The sequence below is a fragment of the Puma concolor genome, chromosome A2, assembly GCF_028749965.1.
Source record: "Puma concolor isolate L17-30 chromosome A2, mPumCon1.1.hap2, whole genome shotgun sequence".
NCBI lineage: Eukaryota > Metazoa > Chordata > Mammalia > Carnivora > Felidae > Puma > Puma concolor.
This window is the reverse complement of record NC_141668.1, coordinates 156,961,286-156,978,929: the sequence shown is the minus strand read 5'-3', so window position 1 is coordinate 156,978,929 and position 17,644 is coordinate 156,961,286. Positions and strand designations below refer to the sequence as shown.

The 17,644-nt window shown below is 57.1% G+C and overlaps 1 protein-coding gene across 5 annotated transcripts in view; it reads right to left on the bottom strand.

Moving 5' to 3' along the window:
* Positions 1-995: 995 nt before the first annotated feature.
* ZDHHC3 (zDHHC palmitoyltransferase 3) overlaps positions 996-17,644 on the bottom strand; it is a 60,520-nt gene continuing 43,871 nt past the window's right edge. For 3 of the 5 annotated variants that reach the window (XM_086698454.1, XM_086698456.1, XM_086698455.1), the window contains 2 exons: positions 14,879-15,009; positions 996-3,732 (listed from right to left, as the gene is read on the bottom strand). In XM_086698454.1, the coding sequence (XP_086554580.1) occupies positions 3,475-3,732; positions 14,879-15,009 (389 nt within the window). In that variant the 3' untranslated portion in view covers positions 996-3,474. Of the gene's footprint in view, positions 3,733-10,697; positions 12,403-14,878; positions 15,010-17,644 lie in introns of those variants that run through there. The other 2 variants (XM_086698457.1, XM_086698458.1) reach the window with 1 other exon arrangement.

Genomic DNA, 17,644 nt, shown 5'->3' with positions numbered 1-17,644 from the left:
AACCCACGAACTGTGAGATCATGACCTGAGCTGAGTCGGACACTCAATCGACTGAGCCCCTCAGTCTCCCTGGTCGGGCTTCTTTATTGAGCCTTATTCAGGACGCCCCGCCCCTCTCTCAGAGGTTGTAACCCTATCAGACACATTCTGGCAGAGTCATGTGTTGAATGAGTGTCTTTTAGTGTGCAATCTGCATGACATTCAGGGGCAGTGGCCTGGCTTCTAAAGTCAAAACCCGTCAACCTTGGGCACTCTTGCCCCAAATGCCCACTTCTGTGGCATACAGTAGTTGTTCGATAAATGCATGAAAGGTAACTTTTCCTGGGCGCCTGGGTGCCTCAGTTGGTTGAGCGTCCACCTTTGGCTCAGGTCATGATCTCATGGTTCAAGCCCCACATCAGGCTTTCTGCTGCCAGTACGGGACTCACTTCGGATCCTGTCTCTCTCTCTCTCTGCTCCTCCCCTGGTCTCTCTCTCAAAAATGAATAAACATTGGGGGCGCCTGGGTGGCGCAGTCGGTTAAGCGTCCGGCTTCAGCCAGGCCACGATCTCGCGGTCCGTGAGTTCGAGCCCCGCGTCAGGCTCTGGGCTGATGGCTCAGAGCCTGGAGCCTGTTTCCGATTCTGTGTCTCCCTCTCTCTCTGCCCCTCCCCCGTTCATGCTCTGTCTCTCTCTGTCCCAAAAATAAATAAACGTTGAAAAAAAAAATTAAAAAAAAAAATGAATAAACATTAAACAAATAATAAAAATAAAAAAAAAAGGTAAGTTTTCCTTCTGCTGGAAATGCCACCCAGGAGATGACCCAGAGAGATCTGAGGAGCAACTCTCCATGCATCACTTGGTGCCTGTGTGTGACATTCACTTGTGTCCCACACTGGGAATGGAGAAAAGGGACCTCCTTAGAGGTGCCCTCGAGCTGCCCTAAGAGGGAGGACACTGCCCAGAGATCTTGACCGGGATCTTCGGCCGAAGACAGGAGACTCCAGCCACCAAGGTCGAGCAAAGAGCTTTTTATTCCAGAGCACGAGGTGGAAGCTTGCGCCCAGCCTCCCTCCCCGTGGTCCTCATCACGTGTGGACAAGTTACGATCCCGTTAGTTTGAGGCAAGCACAGCGTTATGCTGTCGACAGCCGCCACGGAGGGCAGGCCGCCTGTCAGTGGTGTGGGGGGAGCTCAGGGTCGGACGCGTCTGCGCCCCCAGAACGGGCTCTGCCGTGGCCGAGGGCCAGCACGAGAGGAGCTCGCGCGTTGGGGAGGCCAGTCTGACCGCAGGTGACATGTCTCCCACAGCCAGAGACAGAACTGGCTTTGGGGTTGCCGGGTGCCTCTGCTTTCAGGCCAATGGCCCCGAGCAGGCGCTTCAACACCCCTCTGAGCACGGGCCTGCCAGCAGCGACCAGGGAACCTTCTTCCCTTATTCTAACTGCCCTCCGGGGGTGATGCCGCAGTGTGGAGTCTTTGGTATGCAGTCTGCCTGCCTTCCGGGCTAGGACAGCAAATGGCAGGCCTCTTGCGATCTTAGAACGGCTCTCCCAAAGTGGCAAGTGGCCGTGGCCTGCCCAGAGTGCGAGGTAACGGCCTTCGGAGCTGACCAGGGCTCCTGACGTCGTCATTAATAAATATTAAAGCTGATGTGGACCAAGAGGATAGGGCCACAGCCTGGGTGTGGGAGGTCCGGGCCTTTCCGGTTGCTCTGTCACTGCGAGAGCCCTGCCATCAACCCCTCACGGGACGTCTTCCAAGGGCTCTGAGCTGAGATTAAGACAGGTGGCTATGTGAACACCAGCCCCTCTGAGCAGTTAGCCTTGGGGCCTGGTGGGTCATTAACTGCAGACAGGGGGTCTCTCTGTGACAAGAGTCACTGCCCTTCACAGTTGCTGCCTGAGAACTAGGCCGCTGCCTGGCCCTCCTCTTTCCTACGGTTCCCACAAGCTTCCTTCCTAAGCGACCTGGGCTGTGCCTCCAAACTCTGACCTTCTTCCCCACTTAACTGGAGCTATAGGCCCTCTGGGGGGGGGGGGGCGGGGGGGCTCCTGCTCTTCTGCCTGGAGCCCCGGACAGAGACCTGGCACGGGCAGGCTGTGCCTCGGTGCCTGAGCCCTCCTCCCACGCTGGTGCCCGCTGACCCTGGGATGACGGGCCAGAGAGAACCAAGGTTTACTTAGGGGAGGTGGGGTGGTGAATCCATTCTTAACACCAGACTGAGACCCGAACCCTTCGGTAGGACTTTGTGTGGAAGACGCCTCTTCGGCACCTGTTGGAACGGGGTCTCAGAGCCCCAGGACCCCTGCCAAGGCCTTCAGTGATGGCCACGGACACTTCAGGCTTCACACGGAGTGGCCGGGGTCCAGGCTCATCCTGGCAAAGTGCGGTGTGTGTGTGTGTGCGCGTGTGTGCGTGTGCTCGTGAATCTGTCTGTGCGTCTGTCTGGTCTTCCCGGTCCATCCATCTGCAGGCCCTGGCCACCACCCACCCTTCAGAGAGACAAGTTGGACCCTATCTTAGGAGACCTGGCCTAAAACACAGGGGCCAGATTTCTGGTCAGTTCTGCACAACTGGGTTGTTAGACTCCCTCCAGAGGGAAAGTTAATTAAGCTCTCAGGGGGGCGGTCAGAGAGTCCCCAGCAGCTCTGAATAGGTCCTCTCCCCCGTCCCTGTCTGTGAATGGACAGACCTGTAGCCACAAGGCAGGATGGCTCCAAGCCGCCTGGCTCCGTGACGATTCTAGCATCTTTGGGATGGAAAGGGAGCTGAGTTTTGGTGCCACTGTCCCGACACAGTTACGGTCAGAACCCACGTTTCCAACCCCGGGCACGTGTCGCACGTACGTGTGTGTGCGCAGCCCAGTATGGGGCATGGGGCCCTCCTCAGACCCAGCCTGGCCCGTGCCAGCTGCTGTGGCAGCCCTGCCCTTCTTCTGTGTAGACAGGCTCAGGGAAGCCTTTCTGGGAGCAGCTGGGCCTCTGCAAACTTTCGAGGCTGGTCTCTCCTGGTGTCAGTGTCTACCCCAGGCCCCGAGGCCAGCCCTGCCCTGTCCCGTCATAACATCATGGCCTTTGTTCTCAAAAGTCAGGAGCCGGGGCGCCAACCTTCCCAAGAGGAGACAGACATCCCAGGAAAATCCAAAGGCAAGTTCCTCCCTGCCCCTGGGCTGCCCAGTTTAGAGTGTCCTTTGCTGGCCGGGCCGTGCCGGTCACAAAGGACCCTCTGGAAGAACAGACAATCCCGCTCTGGGCAGACTCTTCTTAGATGGACCCCGAGAGTCTCTCGTCCCCCCGTGACCCCCAGCCACCCCCCCCCCCGGCCTGGGGAGATAGGAGGGGGCACAGGGGCTGGCGATGACAGCGAGGGGTCCACAGGGAGCGGTGGGGTGCAGGGGTGCAGGGTGGCGCATCATGACACGCCGTGGCCATGACACCCGCAGCCGGGGGCGCCAGCGGCTTCTCAGTGTCCAGCCCTCCCTCCACGGCAGCTTCACTCATCTATCACCTCCACAGAGTCCTCATCCTTCCTCTCCTCCGACTGCTCCTCTGTCGTCTCCGTGTTGCCCATGTCGGACAGCGAGGCCACCTGCCGCACCCAGTCCCTGTCACTGAGAGGCTCTGGGTCGCACGGTCGGGAGAAGGGGTTGAACCAGTTCGGGGAGAAGTCCCCACCAAAGGTCTCCTTTACCGACTTCCAGCTGGCCCTGCGCTCCCTGGGCTGGTGCTTTCGTTTGAGGCGCTCGATGCCCTGGAGGGACAACGGGACAAAGAGGGTCAGCGTGGTGTGGGCCTTGCGCCCTCAAGCTCACCCCCAGCCCCGGCACGGCAGAGCACGGAGGCCCAGGGCGTGGGCGAGGGGGCCGGCGGGACACGGACTGCCGGGGCCAGGTCAGGGCTGTGGGGCCCTAGGGGCCGATGGGATGCGGGCGGAGAGCAGTGGAGAGCGGCACAGCAAGCAGGGCCTTCCTGGGGAGCTGGCCCGTGTCCCCCCCACCCCAGGCCTCTGTCCTTTCCTCCCACAGGTGCTGGGGGGCCGCCCAGCCTCCTTAAGTCAGTCCAGGCCGCCCAGGGGCCCAGGGCCAAGGAGTGACGTCGCATCTGCCCTGAGAGCCCTAGAAAGACGACTCCTCCCTGGGGATTCTGGGCCGCGCCCCACCCCCCCAGCAGATGCAGCCGACTTAGCACGAAGAAGGGATGCAGGCGGAAAGGGCAGAGCACAGGTACACACAACGCTGGGGCCGAGGAAGCGGGAGTGTGCATAGCTAATGCCAACATGCGGCGGGCAGCCGGGGGCACGCGGGGCCGCCGTGGGGAGGCCCGGGCCGGCGTCGGGCCCCAGTCATGCGCAGACACGCCCTGCCGCTGCTCCCAAGCTGCCCACTCACCTGCCTCTGGGCGTCGGTGGCGACTCAGCTGCCAGGCCACAGAAAGAGGGTGTCAGGTAGGGGGGAAAGCCCACAGGAGTTAAAGGCACAGCCAGGCCAGCTCTTCAGGCCACAGCACCCTCCACAAAGGCCTTTAGCCCCACCGTTAGCACTGGGGCCTCTGCCTTCTCCGTCCCTTCCGGAAACCCAGGGAATGTGCTGCGGGTTTGCCGGGCACGGGCCCTGCTCATTCACACGACTCATTCCACCTCGGAATGATCCCTGAGTACCTCGTTCTAGGTTTCCTCCTCCTTTCCACACAAGGGCCTCACATAACCGGAATGATCCCTTCTGTTATGTGGAAAGAGAAACTGAGGCACGCATAGACTGAGCTCTGCCCCATCCTGTGGGCCAGTTCTCCTCCAGCACTCTTTCTTCCCACCCCATCTCACAGATTTCAGTGCCTTGGCTTTTGAGAAAAACTGTAGTTTAAAGAATCTGCTCGTAAGCTGCTAATTACAAAGGGCAGACCAGTAACTTTACAGTGAGGGGATGTTTTGCGGGTATCACCTTACCCAAATCGAAGTTAACATCACTGAGATGTGTCAACATCATACGCCTCAGGACGAGACACACCCGGGACCTCGCCCCGGTCGCCCTGCCCTGCCCGAAATGCACAAGCTTGACCTAATTGCAAGAAAACATCAGACAAATGCAAACTGAAGGCTATTCTACCAAATATGTGACCTCCAACCTTCAAAAGGGTCGAAGTCTGATGGAAATGCTTTGGAACCAGAAAGAGTGGTGACTGTGTACAGAAGTAGGTCTGTGCCAAATGTCACTGAATTGCACGCACGAAATTGGTTGATTTTATGTTATGTGAATTTCACCTCAATTGTCAAAAAGGGGTCACAGGGCGCCTGGGTGGCTCAGTCGGCCAAGGGTCTGACTCTTGATTTCGGCTTATGGTTCATGAGATGGAGCTATGTGCTGACCGCGGGAGGCTGCTTGGGATTCTTTCTCTCTCTCTCTCTCTCTGTGTCGCCCCTCCAAATAAATAAACATTTTTTTAAAAGGGTTCGGGGTGCCTGGGTGGTTCAGTTGTCTGACTTTGGCTCAGGTCATGTCATGATCTCATGGTTCATGAGTCTGAGCCCTGCATTGAGCTCTCTGCTGTCAGCATGGAGCCCGCTTTGGAGACTCTGTCCCCCTCTCATGCATGCACACTCGCTCGCTCTCAAAAATAAACATTAAAAATATTTTTTTAATAAAAATAAAATAAAAATTAAAAAGGGGGGTCAAGTTCACGAAAGACAAAGCCTGAGGAATGTCACGGATTGGACTAGAGCATGACAAGGGATGAACTGTGGCCTCCTGGGACAGACAAGGGTCTCAGTGGGGCACCTGGAGAAATCTGAATAAAGCATATAGATCAGTTAATGATATCAATGCGTTTCCAGGTTCCTGCATTTGTATCATGGTTATATGAAATGTTTACATTTGGAAAAACTGGCGGAAGGGGTTCTGGGGGGCTCTTTGGGCTATGTTTTCCCCTTTTTTTGTAAGTCTGAAATTCTTTCACAATAAAAAGTTTAAAAAACCTGAGACGCACAGACGTGATCAACAGTCTCGAGTACTGAGTTACAACGTGAAAAGCTGCAAACAGCCAACACGTCCAATAGCGATGGCTAAGTCAGCCATGGAAAATGGGGCTAATAAAGCTTCACGTCGCACTGGACAATCCTGTCCACGTGGTTAACAAGGGAACAAAGAAGTTAGTCGCACAGGACATCATGGGACCTGTGGGGACGGGATGTGAGATGGTTTGTATTTCTTTCTGTGGACTCTCCACACGTTCCAAGTTTCACCGACGAGCAGGTGTTGCTTTTACAATCAGAGCAGAACAGCTATTTCAGGACATGGACCCTGCTGACAACCTTTGAGGGGGCCTCCCTTCGGTCACGAGCACCTGATGTGGTGCAGCTCACGGACTGGCCCCTCTCCAGGCCTCCTTATTCAGCACAAGCAGCAATGGCCAACCGAGGGTGACCTGCTTTGGGTCACCAAATGATTGCACCACTTTGCGATCCTTTGCAGCCGGTCAAGAGAGGCATTTTAAGCATGACGTCAGGGAAGCTGAGGCATCATCATGAGGCAGGCCAGGCTACAGAGGGGACACCCGGAAATGACAGATGCACCGTATGTATCCACACTGACTGGGCTCACTCCAAGCCGCGACTGTGGATCCTTACAACCGCCCTAAGGGGACGTGGGCGTTGGTATTGACACTTGGCAGATGGAAAACCAGAGGTTTCTGAGAGGCCCTTACAGCGGCCGAAGCTTGTCCTGGTCGTCAGAGCCGTGGCGAGAACCAGCGTCTTCCTTCTGCCCAACGCGTTTTCAATCCTACTACAAATTCTCACTCTCCCCGTGCTGACCGCAAAGGCAGAGCAAAGCCACAGAGGAAAATGAAGCAAGAGAGCCCAGCGGGATTACTGTGTTCCGTTCCAGCCGTGTGTTCCCAGGCGAACAATCTCTTCTCCAAGCTCGTAAAACAAATTCCACCCAGCACCCGGCCTGTCCACCAGATAAAGTTCCCGACATCCAGGTGTGTCAGCCCTGAGTCTGGACAGAAGCAAATATTCCAAACAAATCTGATGCCTACAATGAAGCCCGAGGGTCTGGCTCAGGAGGGGCCAATGGGGTTTCTTTTTCCCGGTAGGACTCGATTTTGAGTTTTGTGTGGGTTTCGGGGTGTCCCGAAGGCAGAGTTCTTAAGCTGGAGGTCCGCAGAGGCGACAGTAATACCCACTTCAGGCTCAAGCAGAGAAGAATGGTCGATTCCTGGTTCTGGGGCAACGGCTAAAGCCAGCATGTCTAGGAGGGAGTGTGTGACTGGGGGCTTTTGGGCCCCCTCTGCCAGGAAGACACGTGAACTGTCATCTGCAAGCAAACCCACCGAGGTCCCACATTGAATGTACCAGGACTAAGGCTCCCAAGGAAGGCAGAGACTCAACTGAGGAAGTAGACTCAACTGAGGCCCACAGAGCAAAAGCTCATTGTCCCCCTGCTCCCCACATCATCGGATGGAGAAAGTCGGAGCCGCTGCTGCCCATGCCTCGCGCGCTCCTCGTCAGACGGTCCGATCACTCTCGCCGCATCTGTGGTTCACATCTTTCGACCGCGACCCACAACACGTGATGCTTTTCTGTGCGGCCCGGCGCCGCCCCCCGCAAAGTTTCACGAAACCACACGTATTCTACAACTGTGATGCATTTTTATGTTTATTTTTTTAAAAACTGCCGTGGCGAGCCCCAATGAACCCATCTCACAGATCACCAACAGTTGTGAGCGCGCTTTGAAACAGCAGAGGTCTAACGGAGCCAACATCTACGAAAGCCATCGTCACGCTGACATTCACGACCCTCATGTAATCCTCACCGCAACCTTGCGATTTGGACAAGCTCCCCGGTTTCACAGAAGAGATGGAGGCGTAAGTGCCCAAAGTCACACAGGAAGGACGTGGTGACCAGACTACACTACAGCAGCAGAAATCTGGGGCATCCTCACATCCCTGGGAGAACATGTGCCTTCCCCCAGGGGCCACTCGGATTTGCTAGAGTACCCACGATGGTCAGGTCACCAATGACTTTCTTGGTCACCAATGAGGTCTGGGGCTGGGGAGAGTACAGTGGCCAGTGGCCTGTTTCTGTGTCACCGTGAAGTCCTTCTATCCTATGGACCCCTTGGAGCAGAACCCAGTCGGACAGATGACGTGTGCGGAAAGGCTGCTGGACAGACTACTAGCCTGGCTCCCCTTCCAAGAGAGACTTTTCCTGTCTGCTCAGCATTCATTGGTTGGGGAGGCTGTGGGTCGTGAGGGGAGTGGGGCTTCCGGTCAGCACGCCCCACCCAGCATCACATGGGACCGTATCGTCGGCAGGCACCAGGGGCCGACCACCTCGGGGGTGACCCCCGCGCGCCCCAAGTGGACTCTCAGTCTTGAGCGTGTGTCCCAGTCACGTGGAGGGCTTGTGAAATCCAGATCCCTGGGCCCGGCCCCAAGAGTTTCTGACTGGGTAGGGTCTGGGCTGGGGCCTCAGCATGGGCATTTCTAACAAGTTCTTAGGTGATGCGGATGCTGCTGGTCTGGGGACCAGACCAGCGTTGCCTCGGGGCACCGCCAGCAGGAAGATTCTTGAGAAGGATTCTGGCAAAATCTTCCTCTCTTCACATTTCTTTGGTATTTAAGGGCGCCCTCTATGTTGAGACCCCCTGGCTCCACTGGCTGGCTCACCCGTCTGGCCGATGCACCACAAGGCGTGAGATGAGAGAAGCTAAAAGCCCGTCAGCCTGGCTGGGAGTGCCCAAGGTGGGCTCCTGAAGTCCGGGGTTTCTGTGGGATGCTCAGGTCACACGGGTGGTTAATAAACATTTCTTAACTTCCCTCATCGGAAAGATCCCTGCAACAGGAAGGGGGGTCGTAACTTTCTCAGCGGCCGAGCCAGAATGAGCAAGAACCGGTGATTCCGGGTGCCTGACTTTTGGTTCTTCCAAGATAAAGTGTTCCAGAGATGAGACGGTGTGACTAGCAGGGGATGTGACACACGCACGGCTGCCCAAGCTCACTTCGTGGGCACAAGGTCACCCAGCCCGGGCACGTAGGCAGAGATCTGCCCGGACGCAGGCCTTCTGCACGGTCAGTCCGGTCGCTAGGGGCACAAACCTGAGGTCACAGGTGGGAGGGAGTCACCCAATCCAGCCGGCCACCTCACCTTCCTTGGTTTTTCCCGGCCACTCTCCAGGGCCCCCACTCCGAAAGACCACGGCTGCTACAGACCCATTTCGCAAGTGCGTGCCGTCCAGCGCCGCCAGAGCCAAAAGCTGGGCCGCCTTTGTGGGGAGGCACGTCCTGTGTCCTCAGCCGTCTGGGAATGCCGAGAGCTCGGCGGGGATCGCTTCTTCCTGTGCGGACGCCAGGCTGCGGACCAGTCACTCTACTCCCAACGACAGCCGCGTTCGTTCCTAGTTAATAACTCCCGGAAAACTGTCTTCCATCTCCATGAACGTGAACTAGGAAATCCACCGGGAGTCTTGGGATATTCCTATCTGCTGAGAGCAGCATATCCCTCTGGCTGAAGAGCCTGGGAACATTCCTTCTTTCAGCCCAAGGGCTCGTCAAAGCCCAGAGGTAGAATCATACGGGAAAAGGCTGTCAAAAGCAGCCTTTTTCTCTGGGGAGGATATGCATACTAGGCTCAGGTTTAAAGGATGAATTTCTATTTTTAGGACTCAAAAAAAAAATCAATACATTTTCAGCACTATCTGCTGCATTCCTTAGAAATTCCATGGGGAAAAGAACCAACCTGGGTCACTTAAAAAAGAAAAAAAGCCTTGAAGACGGAGTGTTAGGAGGGCAACCAAATACTTAAAAAATATACCCCCAGCAGGGAGGACCAGAAAGGCAGCAATGCCTCCCACGGGATGGATCCCTGAGGGGAGGGAGCAGGTCAGAGACACTTCTTCACACACTTCAGGGAACTGTTAGGAAGGAAGGAAGGAAGGGAAAAAAGCCTGTAGGAAACAAATGCTATAAATGAGATTTAAACAGAGCATAAAAAAAAACCACTTCAGGGGCGCCTGGGTGGTTCAGTCGGTTAAGCATCCTACTTCGGCTCAGGTCACGATCTCCCAGCCCGTGGGTTTGGGCTCCACGTCAGGCTCTGTGCTGACAGCTCAGAGTCTGGAGCCTGCTCCGGATTCCGTGTCTGTCGCGCTCTGCCCCTCCCCTACTCATGCTCCTCTCTCTCTCTCTCAAATAAATATTAAAAAAAAAAATTTTTTTTTAAACTGCTTAAAATAAAAACCCAACCCGCTTCAGATCTCAGCCCTGACTTCTAGCAAACATCAAGTGCATAGGAGAGTCAAGGCAGAGTTGACTGGCTTGGGGAAGGGTCGCGGCTCACGTGGGATGGGGGATGAGGAACTCCTCGAAGCACTGGCACTGTCCATGGAGGTTTTCAGCGACTTCCCCTGGCCCGACTCTGCTTTCTGCTGGGTGGGCAGCGGCCGACGCGCCTCTTCCCCACGCGTGGGACTAAGCAAAGTCTGCAGACTTGAAGACTTCTGTAGCCCAGGAGCATATGAGGGATTCAGGCTGCCGAAAGCCAGAGCTAAGGCCCAGGGACAGGCTTGGTCAAGAGCGGAGTGCCTAGCGTCCTTTAAAAACAACACGGCCGAAACCTCACTCAAGAGCAGCAGAGATAAAGATCCTTTAAGAGCAATGGAATGAAGGCCCCGCCAGGGCTCTCCCGGAAGGGAACAAGGTGAGAGAGCACGGCTCAAGGAGAACAGGTTTTGGAAAAATTTTATTGCATTTTTGTTTCCATGTGGAAGCACGGACAGAATCGAAGAGAGGCAGCACGCTCCACTTACTGTTCATGGAAAATCACATAGGCTAGAGGAATTTCCTCCCTATCCTGATTGGGCTTAATAACCCTTACCCCCGCCCCTCCCCAAGCACAAGCTAAAAAAGGAGCTTCGTGGTGATCACGTAAAAAAAAACCAAAAAAACAAAAAACCAAATCCACGTGTACGGATTCACAGATGGTCAGCGCTCAGATGTCTGTGATTTCTGCATTTGCGGCAGGCACTCCCCGTCCCCGTCTCATCTCCCCGCTATCTTCAGGCCTTCCTCTTTTAAATGGGGTTTCACACAGGAAGTGCCTCCAGGTGGAAACGCTCCTCAGTCCCCGGCGCCAGCCGATTGATGATTCCGGGGAGCAGGGGTGGCCGTCTGCCAGCTTTCAAAAGTCTGGGGGCTGTAATGTCGCCCCCGCATCGTGGGCAGCCCCAGGCCAGGACGACAGCCTCCCAGGTTAAAATACAGAGAAGACGTGGGTACGTGTACATTTATGTGTCTAAAATATCAGAAAGGGAGCCCACTTTAGCGATTTACAAAATGGGTTCGGGGGAGGGGGGTGGTTGACGGCGGGGCTGGGCGCTTGGGGACTGTGCTGTGTCACTCTGTCACTCAGCATTCTTGCCGCTTAACTGACGCCTTGCTAGGACAGGGGAGAGGGCGGGTGCTAAGAGTAATCAGACAAAGGAAACCTGAAATCGCGTGGTTTTTTTTTTCTCCTTTTGACTGTGTAAGGCATTTTGAACTGGAAAAACTTCTCTCCTTCACATTCGTCCAAATAACCAGCGGGAATATAATTGGTGATTCAGAATACAAATGAGACCCCTTTGATCCCACCACCCTCCCCCCAAAAGTCACTCTAAGCACCCCAATCCCATGGCGTGCGAGGAGGCAAACCGTGTCCACGTGGGGGATGAGGCCGCCGTGTCAAGGGCCCGTCTTAGGGCTCCAGCCCTGATCCTGCCCCTCTTTTGGTGTCTTCGGTGAGGTTTTAAGTCCCATTGGGGTGCCTGCCACCGCCTCCTGGGCAGTGGGAGGTCATGGCCTTCCTGCCTCTCCTACGCATCCCCAACTGGGCGTCCGGGCCGGTCCATCCGCGTACCGGTGTTAAGTCTCACTCAGTTAGTAGAGGTGGGCTTGGCCCGGAGACAGCACCCTCCACGTTAGTCATGCCAGACAGACAGCAGAGAGGAAACCAGAGGCCAGAGAAGTGATTTAAAAAAAAAAGGGGGGGGGGGGGAAGAGCAGCTTCGGTCACCAAAAAATAGAAAGGATGATCTTTTAAAAATAAAACATGGGGACATTTTTTTTTTTCTCTGCAATGCTCAGCCATTTTACTTGAGATGTAAAAAAAAAAAAAAAAAAGTTTTAGAATAGTTGTTTTGTTTTTTCGATTTAAACATTCATGAGGACGGATGGGACGGTAGTGCTGTGATGTGGTTTGTGTCTGAGGGGCAATGCTGGTCAGGGTCCTTCAGACCACATACTGGTATGGGTCTGCCTTCCCTTGGTCTGGCGTGGCAAAGGGGCTGGCCCAGCCTAGAGAGAAGGGGTGGCCAAAAACGGCTTTCATGTTCATCCATTTTGTTTTTTTAGCCCATCTTCTCTCTTCCTTTTTCAATTGTTCTATTCCCTGAAAACAAGAACAATCATACTTTCAGTCAAGCACTTTATTGCTGTGGTTTTTGGGGAGGGACGTCCATTAGCCTGAGGTGAATGGAGTAAATGCTTCCTTTGAAAGCCATAAAGCTGTCTGCATGCTAATCTTTTCTTCCCTTTCTCTCGTAAAAAGTGTTAAAGGGAACAACAAAAAAAATCACGCTTTTTGTGGGGGGTGGGGCATGGGCACCTAGTCGAGGAGCCCCTCCAGGCAGGGAGGGGAAACCGAGCAAACTCACGCCCAGGCCCACAGGCCGCTAGGCCAGCATTTCTGGTCGTGCCCTTCCGGTGTGTTTTGCTAAGGGAAGGCGCACATCTACGTGGCCCAGGTTCTGCAGGGGCGCTTCCGGCCTGGTGCCGGGCCCGGCGGTGTGTGGGAACGCGGAGAAGGCTTTGGTGCCACAGGCCTCAGAGCTGGCAGGGGCTCGCGATCCTGAGAGCCGTTGCTGGCCTTTCATTTGGGCTAGGTTCAAGTTTGATGCCACTATGACCACTTTGCAGACAAAAAAAAAAAAAAAAAAAGAAAGGAAGAAAGAAACAAATCAATGACCACTCTGGCGCTGTGAGTCTTGCCAGTCTGGGAGGTCAAGAAGCCACCCTGCTTAGCGGCGCTGGCAAGGCAGACCTGAGAAGGTCCATCGGGAGTAAGAGACCGTGGCGGGGGAGGGGAGAAGCCACCACAGAGGAGGAAGGAAAGGGATTAGTAAAGGTTAGAGGGGCTGCCTGGACAGACAGCCAGCCCCAGGCACGGCAAACGGCTTCCTAGTGCTCCCTTGGGAAGAAGTGGGGCCAGGGGCCATCTGGTGGTTGTCCAGAGCCTGGGCTACCCCCCCCCCCCACCACAAAGTCTCACGGGGAGAGTAGGCTGGGGAGGAAGAGTTCCCTCCCTTCTCCCCCCTTCCGATGGAGCTGGTGAGCAGGCAGGGCCTGAGGGCAGAACTGGAGAGCAGCAGCCTGGCAGGAGCCTGGCAGGAGCCTGGCCGGAGCAGCTGGCTGCCGTGGTCTCTGGTGAGGAGGAGTAGGGAGGAGCCTGAGGGGCCAGCCTAAGTGAAGCCTCTATTCATGGCCAGGGACTGGGTGGATGCAGGTGGAGGGGAAGGCATCCCTTCCCAAGCGGGGCCCTTCCTTCTTTTCTCCTTTCCTTCCCAACACAATCCCCTTCAGGAAAGGCCCTGAAGGGGTAGAACGACTAGGGCCCGGGCTGTGTGAGCTTTCCTTCGGGCTCCCCCACACCACGGCCTGTGGGGCCTGGCAGCATCCAACAGGGGGCGGGCCGGGCCGGTCACCTCTGGGGTCCCTGCAGGTCTTATGCAGAGAAGTTGGCTGCATTTACTGCTTGGACACACAGCTGGAACTATACCATGGGCTACTATTTTGAAAGAAACTCTTACAATGACGCCAGCTCTTATAAAGGATAAAAAAGTTGCCGAGAGCCCCCCAAGCCCCCACATTCTACACCGCCGGGGATCCCCACGATCTAAACGATGTTGCCTTGGCTGCCGGGAGGGTAAAAGCCTGATTTTCCACACCCGCAGGGAGGGGCCTAGGCAGCAGGGGCAGGGAGTGTGTCTTCCTATGAGCCACCACCTGAGGCTGACTAGTCAGCAGGCCCAGAGCCGCCCCGGAGGGCCCGTAGATGACCAAGGCTTGCCACCTGAGGGGGGACCTTGGGAAGGCAGGAATAGTGGCGGGAGGGACCTACGACCTGGGGCCCCTCGTCTGGAACCCAAAGCCGAAAAAGGAAGAAATGCCCACATCAGAGCAATGGATTGACCACCTTGAGGCTTTGGACACTTAGGACAGTCAGGAAGCGGTGTCGTCCGTGGCGCCGGGTGAGTGGGCCTCAGTCCTGCCCAGCCAGCTGCCTGAAAGTTCCCAGAGGTGGGGCTGTGGGTAGGGTGGAGGTAGGGGTGGGGTGTGGGGAGAAGGCAAACGACGAGCTGGGCCAGGCAGAGGTACCTAGAGGCCAGGTGAGAGCCCCTGCCCACCGCTCGGTGGGGTCTGAGGCAGGCTGATTCCTGACTCCGCCCTCTGGACCTGCTCGTGAAGTCACCTCCTGTGGGAAATTGACCCTGCCCGTGCCAGCTAAGGCACCCTTCCTTTGTCCATCATCCTCTCTGCAGGCCTAGGGCCGTCGGGTGGGAAGGATGTCCCCGGGCCCAGCAGAGTGCCTGACACAGCACAGTGTGCAAGACAGAACCATCAAGGGAGGACGGAAGGTCTTTTGCCAACAAGCAGCCTTCCCAAGGCTGCTGGGTCCCACTCCTGGTGCAACCTGCCGTGCCGGCCCCAAGGAGGGATCTGTGTGTGTGTGTGTGCACACATGCACACCCTGCACACCTGGGTCCTGGCCATTGGGCTCCCGGGTCTGGCCTGCAAGCTGACCACACCCCCGCCCCTCCCATGCCCTGAGCCCAGGGCTGGAGCTGGTGGGCAGGCCGCCCGCTTACCGTTTCGTCTGTGCAGATGGAGTGCACCTGGGTCCCAAACATCACTGATGTGAAAATGAGGAAGAGAAGGCCCTCGAAGCACAGCAGGATGAGGAGGATCACCGTGGTGGGTGGCGAGAAGGAGCTGCACTCTGGAAGAAAAGGGGCATGTGGGACTTGGGGCTGCCGCCCACCCCCGCCCACTCACACTGCTCGGCCCGGCGGGACTCGGCTCCTCCTGGCCTGGCGGGGCCCATCCCGCCCCTCCTAACCCCTGTTCCTTGGTCACTCTCTTTCCTAGCCAGTGTGTCTGTATCCTGGTGCCAAGCACATGGAAGGACCCAGAAGGGCCCCCGGGGCTGAGGCATGAAGGCAGGGAGGCCCTCCTCTCCTCAGCACAACGTGGGCTGTACAGGTGGAGCGGCCTCAGTCTGGTTCTGGTCTGGCTGTGAATTTTCTGGACGTTCTGGTCCCTCTGTCTGCTTCTGGGTGACCGGAAGGGGCACATCTGGAGGATCACTCAAGTGGTTCTGGGACTCGAGGTTTTACGAGGGGGCAGCCTGGCTGCCGGGCTTGGCCCCGAGCCGGGAGTGAAACAAGCCCCGTGGGAAACGTCCTTCTCGGGAGCGTCCGCATCACTGAGACGGTCAGTCCAACTGGAGGGCCGCCTGGCGCGTTCACTCTCCCAACCTCTCTCCGAGCCCAGGCTGACCGTCCAGGCCTCCGCTCCCTCCTCGGTACAGCAGCGAAGTTTCACTGCTCTGTCTTCAACAGCAGAATCCTCTGTCTGAACCAAGTCTAACTCAGAAGCCGCCCCGCGCCCCCCGCAAATGGAGACAAAAGCAGAGGTGTTATGGGAGACGGTGAGGTCTCCCTCAGCGGGGGCACCTGGGGGAGACACTGGGTGGTGGGGGTCCCAGCTGACAGTGCTCACTACCGTGGGACTCCTGCCCCCGCTGACAGCCGCCTGGGCCTGTCACCCCGGGTCGTGGTGCGCGTTTCTTGTCGCCCCGGTGCTCAGGCCTGTTTCCCTGGCTGGAGGGGTCCTGGCAGGGTCGGGCTTCCCTGGGCTTTGGGAACTCAGGGAATCTGGGGATTCGGTGCCCCTCTGAGCCACCCTGCCGCCTCCCTCACAGGAAGGTGCGGAGGGGCAAGGGAGGTCAAACCTGGGAATGGGCACCGTATGGGTGGTGGGGGTGAGGAACATCTCCTCCAAATGCCTTGATCTCCTCACGTTTCTCTCGGGACGTAACAATGCCTCCAGACGTTTCCCTTATTGCCTCTGTGCTAGGCCGGGTGGTGGGCAGGCCAACGGTTCTGCGGTCAGGCAGACGCAGCAGGGTGAGGATCCTGGAAGAAACTCCCCACCACAAGCTGCTACTAAGATGCCGCCACAGAGACTCCGTTCTGGCTCCTGCGCCTTTCCCGTCCCGCACACCGTGCGGTCGTGTTTCTTCCCGCCCTTGCCTCCTGCCTGCCTTTCCCAGCACAACTCCGGCTCCAGGAGGAAGGGACGCTGGCTCCCTGCGGTACGACCAGCCTCGGAGCAGCGCCGGGTAACGAAAGAATGTGGGCACAAGGCCGGGGCTCTCTGAGCTCTGGTTCGGCGGTCCGCTCAGGAATGCACGGGAGAGCATCTGCACAGCTCGGCACCGGCCCAGGGTGAGCACGTGGCGGGTGCTCCCCGGACGGAGGTCCTTGCTCCTTCGTTAGCCACCTGGGCTGCCCTGGGGCTGGAGCTGGCGGCAGAGCCCAGGGCCATGGCATGTCCTCCACCCATGGCCTCCTGAGTGGGCCCCGGGGACTACGAATGGAGTGGGGGAGGCAGAAGCCAGACCCAGGGCGCGCGGAACTACCGCTCGACCCTTCTCTCAACATCAACTCAAATGCCCTCCTTCTGGGGACACTCCCTTCTTGCACAAGCTGGATGCAAGGCCGCTCATCCACGGCTGAGCAGTGATGGTGGTGACCGTCACGCACGGCCAATCTCAGGCTTCCGCTTTGGGGACGGTCCTCCTAGCCTTAGCTGCCACAGGAACTGGTGCCCCAAGCCTCTTTGGTCACGGACCTTGACTGCAGATGATCAAGCACATGCAGGGAGGACCCGGGGCACTGGAGTCATCCAGGCGGGGCTGGAAGAGCCCGCTCCGGGCTGGCGCTTGAGTCACGGCCCTCTTCTTAGCTGTGTGAGCTTGGGGACTTGCTCGACCCCTGTGAGCCCCAGCTTTCATCATCTGCTAAGTGGGAGCATCTCTCCCGCCCTGCGGGCTTGTGGTGACGCTGAAATAAGGCACTGCTCACGCTGGCTCTTGGCAGGCATTAATGAAATGGCCCCTGCCAGCTGCGAGCCAAAGACAGAGACGTTCTGCCTCATTGATGGCGAGTGTCACTCTCATCACTGCCTGTGTCTGTTAGCCCGACGGCGGGGGGTAGGGGGTGCGATGGGGTTGATAGAACGTCCTTGTCAGACTCCACCGTCAAGTCGCCAAGGCCACGTCTGGAGTTGGACTGGATCCCCAGGGCCTGGCAGGATACGTGTACATTCAGAATGCTCGCCGAGGAACGTGCTGGTGCCCTGCCCAGCTACGCAGGATGCTGTGGATGCCCCTACTCCTCTCCCCACTATCTACCAGCTTGACCCACCCCTCTCCGGCTGGCGCCAGAAATGCAGTAGTCACGCAAACTGGGGGACACGGGGACATGGACTGAATTGTGTCACCTGCAAAACTCCTATTTGGAAGCCCCACCCCCCAGGTGATATTATATATTTGGAGATGGGGACTTGGG